The sequence below is a fragment of the Parus major genome, chromosome 10, assembly GCF_001522545.3.
Source record: "Parus major isolate Abel chromosome 10, Parus_major1.1, whole genome shotgun sequence".
NCBI lineage: Eukaryota > Metazoa > Chordata > Aves > Passeriformes > Paridae > Parus > Parus major.
In genome coordinates, this window is record NC_031779.1 from 2,788,465 (window position 1) to 2,805,108 (window position 16,644).

Here is a 16,644-nt window from a genome sequence, read left to right on the forward strand (position 1 = left end):
TCTTTAAATGAGAATTCAGATCACATTTGTCACTTAATGTTGAAACAAGTTTGAAGTGACTTATCTTTCTTTTGTGCACATGTCATTTACATCCTGATTTCTTGAACATTGAAACTGGCAAAGCAGCAGTTTTCTCTGTTTAAAGACAAAGCAAAGCTCTGTGGAGAGAAGTCAAATGAAGACCTTTCATCAATTGCCCTCCAATCTTCCCCCAGCCAAATAGCTTTGCCTAAAGGACACTACTGTACTTCAGATTGTTTGTGGGTTCTTGAAACGTTTAACCATTTGCACTCATCTTAAATTGGGAATTTGTCTGTTGCTTTGTGATGAGGATAAGCTATTTACAAGTAGGTGAGGAGATTACATGGGCTATTATCTACATCTCTCTTTCCCCAAAATCCTGGCTGTATGGTGCAGCTCAGAACTTTAATCCCATGTCTACAAGATAAAGCTTTATTATCAGAAGGTTTAACAATATGCCTGTTGTTTTGTACCACTGTCCAGTCCAGTAGTCAGAGTAGCAGGATGGGAAATGCTGTGAGGAAGACGTGACATTTATGAGACAGATGATACATTTGGTGTTGGGGCAATTTTTCTCTCCTTCAAATAAATCACTGGAAAAAGGAAAGAGAAAGCAGTGGGTTATGATAAGTTTTATTTTTGATGTTAACATAAAAATTAATGTACAGCCGTATTATTTCTCAAAGCAGCATTTTGTAGTTTTCCAGGATTTGTCCACTTCTCCATAAAACAAGAAAAAACACAGTCAGCAGAATTTGTAAAGGTTTTAGAGCCCTGTGATATTCTTCTTACACTTCTACAGAAAAGCAAAAGGGAGCTGCCCAGCAAAAAGATTTAATGCCTTCAGATGAAGAGCAGGAGATGAGTCTCACCCCTTGGGCTGCCTTGCAATGTGCAGCTCATTTACCATGACATGTTGGTAACAAACCTGCTAACAAATGAGGCTTGTAGGGTTTGTTTAATTCACATTTGAAAAATACTTTGACTTCCTTGAGTGACAAGTATTTTAGAAGAGAAATTGGCAGTAGTTGTGTAAGGAACAAAGTTGGACTTTTGCTGCGAATTAAGGTGGCATTGAAGTCAATTTAATGTATCTTCTATTTTCATACAGTTTCTTGCATCATTTCTATAAGCAAATATTATCAGGATAAAAAAGCTCAAACCATAATTACATACATAAAAAGAAGAAATCCCCATAATATTTTGGATAGCACTGATACAAATGACATTTTTCACTAAGAACTGTTTTGAACTAATAGGTGTTTTATAACTTGTTCTCTGTAGTTTTTACTTGGGTTTAGGAGCATACACTTCTTAAGCTGTAGGTTTGTTGTTCATGCAGTTTTATTGTTGTTTCAGTCTATATTCTTACCTTGATGGTTCCTTACCCATTCCACTCTACAGCTGTTCTGTGCACCATTTTTTGGTAATATTTCACCTCCCACTTCTTTGCAGCTCAGCAGGTAATTTCCAATACTGATCCCTTTCCCCATCAGAGTGCTGCATAATATTCAAACTGGTTAAATTGAGCAGTTTTCTACTGAATTAACACATCCTAAATTTGATAATGTTTAGTTTTGTATTATTGCACTGCCAAATTGAGCTTTTAGGGTTATTCATTGTTAATCAATGCACATTCTTTTGTAACATCAGAAGTTGTAAAAACGGGAAAAGCTTTACACTTGAAACAGGTGAATTCTTAGAAGATGATGATGCCCTGGTTTTTGTACAGCAAAAGTTGAGTTCTTGCCTCTGTATCCTGGTGCACTATCATGGATTATTTTTCCATGATTGCATACTGTTAATGCCTGAATATTTTTAGTAAAAGTTAAAGTTTGTCAACTTGTTTGTATTAGGCAAATTGAGGAAATGAAGATGATCTAACATTTAAAAAAAAAATCACGTGCAGACATATAAACTGTTGAGATCTAGCTTAATTAAAGTGAATCCTCCTCTCCTCCTCCTTCATACTCATATAAAATAAACATAACATAGAGATGTATTTTTGTCCAGTTTAAAGACAGATTGCTTTTTTGGCTCCAAGCTTGTGTACCGTCAGGAGGTTTTTATAATTGGATTTACTCTGGAGGAAAGCCTTGCATCCGAGGGCAGCCTGGCCGTGGGATGGAGTGAAGGTGCTGGGGCTGGAGCTGGAAAGCTGATTTGTGGGTGTGATACAAAGTTTACAGCAACATCAGTAATCAATAACCACCTGCTTTGCAGAGCTCAGGCCTTCAGCTGCCTCTGGGGGCTCTGGAGATAACACCTTGGGAATTCAGAGCAGTTATTTTCTTCCAAAAGGAAAGAAAATGGTGGGAAATACATTGGGTTTTCATCCCAGTGAATTTAAGGTGTGGTTAAATAAAGTTGTTCGTTCACAGCCCTTTGCTTGTCTCCGAGGCCTTGTGCAGAAATGATGACAGTTGACAGCTGTTGTTCTCTTAATAAGATTAAAGTAAAGAAATTAGTTGTGCTGTCTCTAATCTGCCATTTAACACTGCCAACCACCTGGGGACACTTCTGTGCTGACACTCCTGGTGCTGAATTGCAGTCAGGCTGTGGGGCTGAGGCAGAGCTGAGCGCGTGCCGTGATCAGAATGTGTTCAGACGAGCTGCTGTTAGCAAGCTTATGGTATCAATTAAATCAACCCTCTTTATTGTTGTGAAAAATTAATTTGACATCCATTTGCTTCCAGCACCTTTTCAAATGCATTATCAGAGTCTCTGGAAACACCAGTACTCTTTGTGACGTGAAGTTCACTTGGGAAATACAAAAGCATGATGCATTCTTACAGTGGAGTTTGGTCTTCATATAAAGTGGGAAGTTTTTGTGTTTTCAAGTGTAAAATAAATGATCCTCTTAGGAATTAGGAATCCCATATATCAAAAAGCATTTATTGCAGTGATTTAACTAAATCACCTCAGAACTCTGAAATGCTGTCAGAATTAACCTACAGGTTCATATTTGACACTTTGGATGAATTATAATGTTTATATTTAAATAGAATTGATCTTTTTTTAGAATAGCTGATAAAATGACAGAAGCTGATTTAAAGCATCTTCTCAACAGAAAATAGAGACTACCAATATAGTTTCCTCTCTCTTTCTCTCTCTAATCATACCTACACAAGGGAATAATCTTTATGAAAGGTAGAAGGAGATGCCTAATGAAAATATTTTTTTCAGCATTACTGAGAAAAGGGAACTAAATCCTCTTATATGGTCAGGAGAGGAAGAGAGAATAGTGTTGCAAGACAGATTTGTAAAAATGAACATGAAGCATGCTGCTTTAATTATTTCTAGGTGTTATCCTTGTAGGGTAAAAATTAGGTGAAATAGATGAATATCAACCTGCTATTGGTCAATAAGAAATTATTTAATGCTGTTTTCACATCACATAATCTGCAGATTGAAATTGATTTAATTAGGCAGTAGAGTAAAATTAATTACCAGTACAGTTAAATTAATATAACTGGTAATAATATGGTGATACTCAGAAAAGGAGGAGAAGTAAAAATGTTCATTCACTTCTTTTCAAAATTTTTCAGCTGAAGAAAAGACAATACAGCCATACAAATGAAAAAAAAAATTACTCCACTTTTTCTGACCTCTGAGCATTTCCAGCTTTCCTTTGCTTGAGAAATACAATGTATGTATGTGAGAGGCTTCCATTTCAGCTCTGGGAGCCAGGCTAAGTGACCAGATGCCTCAGCAATGAGCCCAGCATCAGTAAAGCCACAGTCCTTATTGTGTAAATAATTTTGTTGTTTCAAAGAGTATTAGAGGTGAAAGATAAAGCATAAAACTCAGCTCTAGAAGTATGCTGAATTACTCCACAGCTTGTTCTGTTAAATACCAGCTTTGATGATTTCAGTGCAGTAACTTGATGTTTGTTGCAGTCCCACTTTTGTACGACCTTTCAACAGTGCTCATAATTTATTTTCTTCTTTGGAGCTTATTTGAACTTAGTCTCGTTTTTTTCACATGTTGAGAAAAACTCAACAAAGTAAAAGTTCTTTTTATTTTGGTTTACTTTAGAGAAACATCTGTATTTATTATTGGAGCTGATGTTCTGTATCAGTTTTGGTCAAAGTTTAGAATACAGGAGAGTCTAGTACCTGCAGTGTGTGGCTTTACTGTTTTGAAGTAATTTAATTGATTTCACTTAAAGTATTAGTTCTGTTTGGAATCCCAAGTTGAGGAAAATTAATGTGAATTCCTGCAAAGTTTTTTGATTTGCTGCCATTTCTTTGCTTTTAATAAAAGAAACTGAAGAAAGTAAAATTCTAATTTTCTTCCCTTCTGATTTTTTAGGTCACTGTGCAGTACAGTAAATGTTTACAGCCTCACCTGCAGCAACTGCATAGAAAACTGCACCTATATCCTCTTTAGTAATAAGATCACTTTTTTGATGGACCTGTTGATACACCAATTTACGGTAGGTAAAATAACTTTTTTAATTTTTGAAATTTTTGCATGCTTCACAGACATGTTGAAGTATCTAAACTATAAGAACACCAGGAGATAAATAAGAATAAAACCTTGAAAGAATAAAATTCATTTGTTGTTTGTATTTGGTGTCTGGATCTACTGTAGTCTATAGAAATTGATGTATTTGCTTCTACAAATAAATTCTGCCAAAGCATGTGTACCAGGAGCTCTGTGAGTGGATATTGTTCTATCTTTAGCATTTTCTGAGGTTGTTTTCTTTAACTCACCCTATAGGAATATTTGAAGTATAGACTATAATGATTCTTCTGTGTGTGCTTGATTCTTAATTGTTTCAGTGTCTGGAATCTAAGTCAGGTCAATACATTGCCAGAGTCTGATTTGCTGAAGTGCTTAAATAGGACTCTTCAGCAATGAAAGTTTTAATTTTCTAGTGTTTCATTTAATTTGAAATGTCATTAAATATTTTATTTGAAAACTCATTTTTAATTCATAGTGACCTGCTCATCATAAGATATTTAGTCCTGGTTTTCTACTTATAAATTGTGTGTATGTGTTTTCATGAGCCAAGCAGTTTGTTAATTGAAAAGTTATGTACATACTTTTAATAATTTAAGTGATGCTGTTAGAATCAACAAGCCATAGGACTGTTGATGAGGACTTTAAAAAGATAGTCCGAGTTCTTTGACACAAAGAAAACCCAAATGCAACCTGTGCACTCTGCTGTGAGCAGCTGCCAGCTCATTGTTGCTGGCAGATCTCTCCAAGAGGATTGCAGGTATTATGTTTCAGCACTCAGTGAAAGGTGTGCTGGGCAGTGCTGGCAGAATTACCCACAGGGAAATCCTCCAGCACCTCACCAGTGACGAGGCTCAGTGTGCTGCCAGAGCCCTGTCCTGCTCGCAGGGCAGCGCTGCAGAACGACCTGTCATTTCCTGAAGGAACACAGACAGGATTTCTTAGGCAGAGCTGGCCACCTAGAGCTCAGAGATACTACAGAAGGAAAATTTACTGCACTTAGAGCTCTTTTCAGTCTCTTGCCAAATACTACCCTTGAATTGCAGCAAAACTGTAATTAAAGCTTAATGTTTCCCATGATCCACAGTGCACTTTTCTTTCCTATACAGAAAGTCTCTTATGTTCTCTTCATGCAGAATTGGCCCTTAAACTGGGGTATCTTCATAGTTCCATGAAGTGCATATTTGAGTACAAAACCCAAGAACAGTGCTGCTTTTCTAACCCTGATTTTTCTCTCTTGAAAATATAATAAATCAGATGAAGTTTGAATTTTCCTTTTTTTACAGAAAAGAAATGTACAAACTGAGAGCAGCTCTGAATACCAAAATAGTAAAATATACCCCCAGAGACTTTTAACTGCCTCCACTTTTCCTGGTTGGATGAGCTGTGTGATGCAGCCTTTCCCCATGTTATGTGTATTTCCACTTTGTGTTGGAAAATAAAGCCCAAAGTAATACCAGGAGTAAGAAATGAGAAAGTATATTTGCAAGGTTTTAACAAATTATTAAACAAGTACACCAATATTTGCTGAATACAGAAACAGTACTGTTTTGAGAAGCATTTCAATATAATCTTGAATACATCCAGTATAAACCCTATTTCCAGCCAGTTTCATGTGGATTTAGGTTTAGTTTGGTTTTTTTTGTGTGTGTGTGTGTGTGACATCCAGCCTGTCCAGGTTAATAGTTTGAAGTGTCCTTTTTAGACCTTTCTTTACCTCCTGCTTAAATGGACTGGTAGGAAACCTTCTGTAGCCTGACTTACCCTGTTACCTTCCTCAGCCTCCTTAGCTCAGGTAATGCCTAAATCAGTGTCTGTTGAGGGCAGCAGGGGTGTTTCCTGACTTCCATGATTAATGGATCAAACCTTCCCACCTACATTCATATAGGTCTTGTGCTGCAGTTGGAACTTTGTTTATTTACTGCTGTCTCTTCTTCGTCTACTGCAGCCAGAAGATAGTTGCAGAATAATTGCAGCCTTCCTAGTTGTCTGTTTTGCAAGGTTTCATACCAACAAAACCAAGTAATTAATGGAGTTATAAGCATGTAAGGAACATTTCATATTTTGGGGGTTTTATTTCCAGTCAAGTGACAGCTATCATGTACTTATCCCAAATATATCTGAGAAGCCATACACCTAAACCATACCTGTGTGTGTGATACAACAAATCACTGTGATTATTTTTTAAGGCAATCTTTCAATGCATAGTATCTGAAAATTCTAAGACATCATTAGTGAATGTGCAATGAACATTAGGTGAAGTAGCCATCAAACAAATGTAGGGATCAAAACCCAGTTGTTGGTTACTTTTTTCTTCTCCAAAATTAAGTGCTTAAATTTGCACCATATTTTAGGTAAGTGGCCTATGAAATTTGACTGGGTTTAAGTTAATCTGGCTATCTAGTCACAGGAAAATAATTTTTCTCTTCCACTTCTTGCCTGGAATGTGCTGCCATTTACTGCAGTGTACATCCTATTGCAGTTTCTTCACCATTTGTGGTCAGTTTTTTTAATCTTCTGTGCTGCATCAAATAAGGTAGCTCCATGTTAGCACTGCTGATGACAAGAACTGTGAAATCTGCAGCACATCTGTGCTGCTGGGCTCCTCTAGTCCATTTTGAAATGACATCTGTCTCCACAGGGTTCAGCTGTGTGGCTCTGACAGTTCCCTCAGTCCCTAATAACAAGCCCATGTGGAGATCAGTAAATCCTGGAAACAGGGCTGGAGTAGAAGAGATAATGACATGCTGAAGTGTTTAGGGGTAGGGAATTTAAAATTGAAACCTTCACCTGTATATCAAGTATATCAGTACATCAAGCCCATGGACTTCCTGAGCCACTTCCATTTCTTTGGTTTGCTAGTTACTACATAGAAAGTCTGATATCCTACTGAGACCTCTGAGATGTACTTTTCAGAACGTTTTTGAAGCAAGCCCAGTGCCTACACATGCAAAAAGCACAAAATCTGTACTGGTAATGGAAGAATGATATGAAATAATTTACCAAATGAAAAGAAATCCTGTGTTTCTAAAGGTCTGAAGTCTTTCTGTTTAGGTTTACCAACTCAACATTTAAAATACTTCATAGCTGTGGAGGACTGTGCCTTTTATGAAATAAAAATATGAATGAGTTGTCAGTGCTGGACCTCTGCATTGCTAACTGGTAATTGTTTGGTGTTTTTTGTTAGCACAGGAGGAGAACTTGCTCTGATCTGCAGAGGTATTTTGGTGGCATGAGTCAGAACAGAGGAGCATTTTCAGCTATATTAAATGTGTGCCTAAGTGCTTTACTGGATTGGGGCCATATTGTGCAGCATCTTACAGGATTAAGCCCAAGATGCTGGGCAGAGCTGAAGAGCTTATGGCAGCTCTGCACAAGCATGGGAACCCCTGCACAGGGGAAATTCTCTAAGGAATAGCAATATAGAAATATCACATGTATGGAGACTGTACCAAAGCTGAGAGTCGGGTCAGCAGAGTGTTCCAGTTCAGGAACCACTTAAAGAAAGTAGAAGTCTTGATTAGGCCTGGCAAAGTCAGCCATCAGAAAAGCTAAAATAGCATTGAGATGTTGGATGTGTCAGATATTTGGACAGTAATTACGTATTTCCTGATTCTCCCTTGTGATTTAAGAATGTTTTATACCAATTACTCAACAAATCAGTTTGTGTAATCACACCTGTGTATTTGTGTCATATGAACTGTTAAACCTGTTTAACCTCAGGAATGTGGAATGTTGTTAGATTTACCCATCCAAAACCCATGTTCAGCACAGTTTTCTCTGAAACACCTTGTGTAATCAACACAAAGATGCTAGAGCTTGAAAGCTTTCATAATGACACTATTAAATCTTAAGATTTCCTACCCCCTTGCTTGATATAATAATCAACAAGCAAGCACCCCAATTAATTTTGCTTCTGCAAGCACACCAATTAATTTTGAACATAAATCTCAACACACTTTCACACTATCCCATTAATTACTTCTTCAGTAAAAAATCTGATCTGTTGTCACTCATTTGAATTAGTATAAAAGGAATTAAGTTCAAATTTACCCATTTTCTGCCAAGCAGTATTTTCTTCTAGCTCTTGATTGACATAACACTGAGTAAAAAACTGTAGCAATGGGGAACAAAGACATGGACTTGTGCATGCAGAGGAAATGACTTTATTGTAGAACACACTTCTCTTTTATACCTTCAGCTTCCATCAGGCATAACCAAAACTTATCAGAAGGGCACCAGCGGCTGCCCACGTGTCACTCAAAAGTGCCCCATAACCCCCAGCCATCCAGAGCCTGCAGCTGTGCCCTCCTACAGGGCTTTCTGGTACAGCTTTAAAAACTTTAACAATTACAAGCCCATATCCTACAAGAAATCACATTTCTTCTCACTTTATATTAATTAACGCACACACGTTTTCCCAAAAAATTGAACATGAAAAATAAGCTCTGCAATAAATGACTCCAGTAAAGTACCAGATCTATTTATTTTACAAATTAGGAAGATCAGTTTCATTTTAAAGCATGAACTTTCATAGGTAAGGACTATATATTTAAAATATATATTTCTCCTATGTACATTGAACTGGGCCTAATCCACTCATAGTATTGTTAATTACAGCAAACCAAAGGCTCTGCTGCAAGATATTATTAAATCTTTTAAGAAATAGCACATACAATTTTTTATCTAAGGTAAAAAAAAGCAGTAAGTAGCATTTATTAGCAATTTTTTAAACTTAATCTTCCAAGCACAAAGTTGCCACATTTAAGTTAATTTACACATTGCAAACCTCAGTCCATCTGTTTCAGTGAGCAGTTGGTATCATTAGACATGAATTAAAATTTTAGTCAACAAAAGTTACCAGAGCAACATAATATTGTTTTTCCTATTGAAGTTGAATAAGCAGCTAAAGACTTCTCACTTGCTCTTTTGGCTCAGCACCAGAAACAGACCATTACAATGAGTTTTAAGTACAGCACAAGGCTCAGAGCTAATGAATAATAAAGAAATGTGCATGTTGTTGTTTGTCACCAAGTGTTACCAAATCCCTCCTGATACCTATACACAAGGAGGAATGCTCTTCTCTGGCTTCCCTTGTATATACTGAGTGTAAATGATTTTAACCTGGAAGGAAAATGATATTTCAGGCAGTATTGATCCCTAATGCTTGTGTCAACCCTCAGGCCATGGCAGAGCAGAGGCTCCACAGAGGGATGTGGGGTTTGGCCCATCAGCATCATCCAGGATGTTCCAGGAGCCCTGACTGCTGTCAGTGTCTGCCTTGAACACTGCAGGACTTCACACACACTCCACTTACTGTTTGATTGTAATAGGGCAGGATTGCAGCTGGATAAATTACCTTGGACTGCAGAAATGGAAAAATTAAATGAATTTTTAAAAAATTATACTCTCCATGAGGATTTCCTTCCAGGTCCTGCATATAGATTTGTCTTCAGATTTATGTGTTGTGCAGCTCGACTTCACCTTTTTAGGAGTGGGCTGTTGTTAAATGATTTAGAAAATGAGATTGCTCTGAGGTCTGCTCAGAGAGAACTTCAGGTGTTGTGCTTCTGACATGATGGACAAATGGGTGACCTCTGATGGACGTGTGCAGTGGTCACTGGTGATGTTTAATGCATAGGAACACAATCATATAATGACATACTCTGCTGCTATCAGGCTTCCTCGCTTCTCAGGTGCTGCATTCTCTTGACTTGATTTATTCTGGTCCAGCTTGGATTATGTGCTTTACTTTATCTTGTACCTGGAATGTTTTAATGTCCATCAGCACTGCTAGAATGTTACTTTATTACTACTTTTGGTGTAGGCCTATGCAAATTTGTAAATGTTTCTACACAAACTTTGCTTAGTTTTACTGAATTCTGGCTGGTTTTGTTTTTTTCTTAGGTTAGTGTTCCAGATGACCATAATGCTACTGCAGGCAGAAGTGTAAATAAGCAGGTATTTGAAGATTTAACAACAGGACTTCTGAGGGTAACTGCTGTGATTTTCAGATGTCTAATCTCCAGCTTCCCAGATGGAAACAACCACTCTACTGCACTGAAGATATTACAAGAAGTGAAGAGTAAATCGTCACAAGTGGAGGCCTTCAGCAGCAGAGTCCAAGACCTAATCAGGTTTAAAAAAAGATAATGGAATTTTTCTAAGTATTCTTTATGAGAGAGAAAGCAAATTTCGTTGATTTAAGAGAGGAACAAACTGCTTTAACCTTAATGCAGTAGGAGTAGTTTGTGTGGGTAGTTAAGACTATTGAAATAGTATATCCTCAATCAAAAATGTTCTTCAAAAAATTGCAGACAAAGAAGTACAGAAACCCAAGCTTCTTTTAATTTTGGACTTGTTTTTTATGTCCTTTCCATTAATTTTTTCTCCTGATTACCTAGGAGCCAGCTTCTGTGTATTTTTCTCTCTGTTTTCTGTGCCAACCATGTGTGCCCATTGCCTGTGGTCTGTTATGTCATACATGCATTCATATAAGCTTGTCATGAAATACACATCTCCTATTATAAAAAACACCCAGTCATTCCTAGAATCTGATCTTACCATGTGGCTGTATTTTAATAGCTGAACCTAAATATATTAATGTCACACTATATTAGGAATGGCAAAGCACAACACAGACTCTATAGCTGGTTGCAAAAGAGAGCAAGTTTTATTATTCCTGATCTTTTATACACAGGTCCCAGAAGGTCTGAGAGGTAAACCTCTCATTGGTCATTAAACCAACACATCACCATCATTGGACAATTAGGAACAACAAGGATCCAAACAACACCTGCAAAGGTTGTTTTTCTTCTCCAAAGACTGTTTGGATTCCTCCATATGATTTCTCAGGCCAGAGTGAGAACCTTGTGTGACTTAGTTTCACACAGACACTGTGCTCCCTGCCTGCTTTCTTGCATTCAGCATCCATATATTAATACATACATAACTAATACATATTTTAAATATATAAATATTATTGAAATCTAGAATATAATTAAAATATATATTATATATATATTTATAAGATATAAATATGATTAAATATATGAAACTTATATATATCCAGCAGTATATTAGACTTGCTAAAAGTATATCATTTCACTGGTAAACTATATAAATAGTTATCAATAAATTATCATATAAATAGTTACCAGTGTGCCTTCAGCCCTCTGAAGAAATTAAATTCTTCTTTATATGCTGCTGAAAACATGTCACAGTGTGCCTTCAGACGTTTCAGGTATGATGCTGATGGAGACAAAGAGGACATCTGGAGGAGGAAAGCAAAACAAGTAGTTGTCATAGATACCAGTGACCTCTAAAACTTTCATGTTCTCATGTAACTCTCCTTCTCCCCAAACAGGTTTTGATAGAGTGTGAAATTTCAGGATGTTGTATTCTGCCCATTTATGAATGGGAGGGTGGGAGGTCTGTGCTGAACAGACATCTGACACTGACTGGGCCCAGCACAGTCAGACCCTCAAGATAAGGAGAGACATGAGAATCCCAGCAGGTCCCTCACCTGAGGCACTTTAGGGGATCTGGTTATAAATGGGGAATGAAAGGCATGATGACAAGGTAATGGTGCAATTAGGAAAAAAAAAGAGAGAGGGCATTTTAAACCAGTCAAAACCAGACAAATTCTGTCATTAATGAGAATCTTTCACCTCCAGGTCATTGTATCATATGTCATGGGGAGTTGATTAAGTGAGAGTTTTAGGAAGATGGGGGAAGAAAGAGGAACACTGAAATATTTTTTTTTCTATTTGGGACTATTAGATCTGATGCATAAACACTAATTATCTATGTGCTGTCTGGGTATCTAAAGAGTAGCCAGGTTATTTCAGCTGCTCCTGTGGGTAAAAAGAGATGGAGGCAATAGATTAGAGAGCTTTCACATTCCACTTGTCTGTGTGCTCAATTCCTCAAGGAAAGGAGTGCTCCATGCATCTTCCTGTCGTCTCCAGATGCCAGTGAAGAATAATCCCAGCAGACTGAAAGCTCTCATCCATTTCCTCTCTGCCAGAAGAGCAGCTTCTTTGTGCCCAGGCATGGGTGGAAAAGAGGGGGACAGTGGACGCAGTTTGCAGGTGTCATGCTGTAAAGATGATGCTAGGGAAAAGAATGTTGATGAGGAAAGTTGTGTCTTTTTGTGAGCTACCATCTATCAGTATTAGCTCTATTTTATGTAGTTCTTGCTCTCCTCTCCTATTTCTCGGAGCTGTTTCCAGCACTCAGCATTTCTCTGTGACTGTGATGTATCTAACACCCAGCTATGTTCCTGGAATTACTCCACTAATGCAGGAGAACTTGTTTATCACCTGTGTGATCAGGTGGATTGCTTAGATCAAATTCTGCAAGAAATTTAATGCTAGTAACCTTTCATGTTGCTAAATAGAACAAACAAATTTACCTGCACAGTGAGTGTGCAATTAATAACCTTTGTGCATATTTAAGTGTTTTTAACTGCTGTACTTCAGAAGGTTTAAAAATCTTCCATGCTGCAGTTCAACTTCTTGCTTTATATCCAGTGTATTTTTATTCTTAAGTCCTTTGCTTCTTCCAAAAGCTTTATGTCAGTAAGGGTGGACATTGGCAGAGGCTCTCACTTCTAATCCAGAAGAGAAAACTGTCTTTGAGCAACAACAGTGTCTGAAAAGGATGAGGTTTTCTTCCCTAATGTCAAAACCCCCTTTTCTTTCAAAATCAGACTGTAGGACATGTTGTGAGGGAATAGTTATTTTTAATAAATAGTTGTGCTTTTGAGAGAAGCATTATCTAATCAGTAGTCTTTATTTACTAGAATCAATATTATTTAATAATTTTCCCTATGGAGTCAAGTTAGGGTGGTCTAGTCATGGTATAAACTTAAATCCAATAGTGTTCCCTTCTCAAGGAGCCTCTGTTCCAAGAGCCATCTCTGCCAAGTGGACTTGAGGAGCAGCTGGTGGAACAGTGATCTCAGGAGCAGAAGGGTTGGTATAGACAGGGTAGGAGCAGTGGATCATTTGGTGGTGACTGAAGGCAATTGCTTCCCCATGTCTTTTAAGTGAGGTGGAGGCACACTACAAAAGAGCAGTTCTTCTGATTTTGACAAGAGGTTTCTCCCACTTTGTAAGAGTGGAGGAAAACACAAAGAAAATCAGAGGGGAAAGAAAGGGAGGTGATTACAGTGGGACCTTGGTGTCCACAAAGAGAGTTGATCTCACCTAAGTCAGCAGAGTATGGTGGTTGAGATGGGCTGAAGTCTGAGAAGCTGGATGTTTGTGGTAGAAAGGGGAAGTAGGTGAAGTGAGGTGATATCAGCAAAGTGAGATGGAAAAAATATATCTGTGCACTGTTTAAGTGGAGTTGATTATGATCAAAGTATGAGAGAACCTGCTGTGGACAGAGAGATCTTGGTACAAGAGTGAAGAGCAGATTTTTTTGACATATGTTTCCAAGCTATTAGAAATTCAAAGAAGGAAGTTCAGCAGTTGTGATGTGAGGATCAGCAATGATGATCTGGTCAACCCTAATAAAAAAGAAAGGAGTTTTCAGTTTAAAAAAAAAAGTCACCACATGGTTTTTCTATATATTGAATTTGAGTCATGAAGAGGTTTTTTGATCCTGATCCATCTGTACTCATGGTAGAAGGTTGTTAATGCTCTATTGGTCCCTGAGATGTATTTATAAGAGGGGAACAAAGCTCAGCAACTGGGCAGTGGTTGCTATGATGTATATATTGCTATAAAATATTATCTGGGTAACATCATTGTCTTCTTGAATTAGTGTGTTCTACAGAGTTTACCTCTTTATGCTAAAAAGAAATTGAGCTGTTGCAGAGCTATCAAGATTATTATAAATCATCTAACTATGGCAAAATTCCTTTGTCCTTCTAGCAGTATGCTAAAATAAACATTTACACTCATCTTTCTTGTACAGTATAATACAAATTATCCTATAACTGACAGATCTCATAACAAAAACTACTGATAGTCATGGACAGCCAGATCTGAAGTTATTATAGTTGGAATTGTTTTATTGAACCCTTTCAGAAAAAGTATTTAAATAATCACAACCTGCTTTTTGAGTGGTTTGAGAAGCAGAAATTACTTCTTTTGCAAAGTTACCAAAACTGTTGTGGAACTACTTTTTTATAATCCACTTTTTCCTCTGTTTGTAGTTACGTGGTGAACATAGGATTGGTGGACAAGCTGTGTTGCTGTTTCCTGTCTGTTCAAGGCCCTGTTGATGAGAACCCCAAAACAGCAAGTTTCCTACAGAATGCCACAGCAGTGTTGCATGGGATTTGCCAGCTGTGTTTTGCTGTCAGTGGAAGGTGGGTGCACTGGCTCTGTCATCTCAAAACCTGTTGGTCAGGCTGCTGAGGCTGCCAGGCAGAACTGGCCCACTGTGGACACACAGGGACAGAAACAGTGCTGGAGATTCCCTCTGCTCATCCCCTCACCAGCAAACTGTAATGAGTTACCTGCACTGAGTTTGGGTTTTGTAAGTCATTTCTCAGAATTGCAAACTTCCCCTCCTTTACTCATCATTCCACATAGGCTTTTATCACTGATAATTTCAAGTGTCCAGACTCCAGGGCTTTGAGAGGTATGAATTATGATCAGCTAAAATAAACTCTTAATTGATTTGTCTCTGTGTTTTTTCTCTAGAGCTGCCTAATTCAGCTCTTGTTCTTTAAAATAACACTGTCTGTAAGGGAATTCTGTTTTCCATAAGGAAAGCTATTACTGGATTTGTCAGGGAATTTTCTAATGCAAAATACTTGTTGTTACCTAACCAAGACTGTGGGAAGTGTGTTTGAGGTATGTGCCTGCCAGCAAATCTGGACTTCTGTGGCCTGCAGTGTAGGACAGCTTGACACTCATGTGAGAGGCAAAATTTCAGAGCTTTGGGCTGCACTTACTAGAACCTACCACATTGTTGCTATTAAACATTTCAGGAAAAATCAAGGCTGGCAGAACTTTACAATGCATTCCTGAAGGGTAAAATTATGCTAGGGTTGAAAAACTAGAGCTAATAAAACATAGGATAAGAAACAAAGCTGTAGGTAAAAGCTGTTGCTGGTAGCCAGGGACACAGACACATGGAAAAAGAACTGCAAGAAATATGAGCCCAAAGAGACCATCCCAACTTACTGAAATTTCCCTTTCTGAAAGCTGCCAACTTGGCATTTTAAATTCCAGCAGAGCACTGCCAAAAGTCAAATACTCACTAAATAAAATAATAAAAAAATCAACCTTCTGTTAGTGGAATAATAGTTTTAGCTAAGAGTGAGTAATACAATACTTGCAATTTCTGTAGCAGGCACACACTTCACCCAAATATTAGAGGTCTTTGCACCCCAAAATAGTACAGCACTGCACAAGTACATCCATCAAGAACATCTGTTCTTTGTAGCACCAGAATAATTTGGGGGGGTTGAGTGTTTTTTCTTCACAGTTACACTAAGAAGTATCTGATCCTACCACCTCCATAAACAGCAACGCTCTGGATTTTATCCAAAGGTGCTGGTTGTTCATGATTTCCAGGTTAGATTGTTCATTTGAGCATGAAGACAAATGAGAGGAACGAACTTGGAGATTTCAAAACTGTTGTCTTTCACTTTCAGATCAAAAGCTTTGATGTCAGTGATTAGAAGGGCAGTTTAAATTACATCTTTCATCACCTGAGCCCATTGTCATTTAAGCAGTGAATGCAGAGTGTAATTCTGTCATGTTACAGAAGTCTTCAATGTTGGAGGTGATGTAAATGGAAAAAGGTACTGCCAAACACAGATTAAGGTGGCAGAAACAGAGGTCAAATTTATTGAATTCTTAAATATGTCACACTGCAGTAATACATGATGTGTGATACCTGATCTGCAGCACAAAAGGCAGCTTCTCTGTGAGAAATACAGATGCCTCTTTCATTCCTGGTGAATGGTGATGGAAGCAATGCAGCCTTTCCAGTCAGCTTTTCTCATCCTCCAGCTCAGTTGATACAGGCTTGAGCACTAAACCAGCCTGCCTGTTACACCCCTCTGTCCATCCCAGTCACCAACCACTCTGATCAGCCAGAGTCTGAGGTTGTGACTGAGATTTGAGAAGCCTAGGAAGTGTTTAGAGTTCTCTGACACTGTAGCATGAAAAGAAGTTTTGCCAAATT

The 16,644-nt window shown here is 37.9% G+C and overlaps 1 protein-coding gene across 2 annotated transcripts in view; it reads left to right on the plus strand.

The window, feature by feature from the left end:
- Positions 1-16,644, plus strand: part of SCAPER (S-phase cyclin A associated protein in the ER) — a 132,510-nt gene that overhangs the window by 85,675 nt on the left and 30,191 nt on the right. For both annotated transcript variants that reach the window (XM_015639247.2, XM_015639245.3), the window contains exons 25-27: positions 4,336-4,459; positions 10,396-10,625; positions 14,657-14,812. In XM_015639247.2, coding sequence (XP_015494733.2) covers positions 4,336-4,459; positions 10,396-10,625; positions 14,657-14,812 — 510 coding nt within the window. The remainder of the gene's footprint in view (positions 1-4,335; positions 4,460-10,395; positions 10,626-14,656; positions 14,813-16,644) is intronic.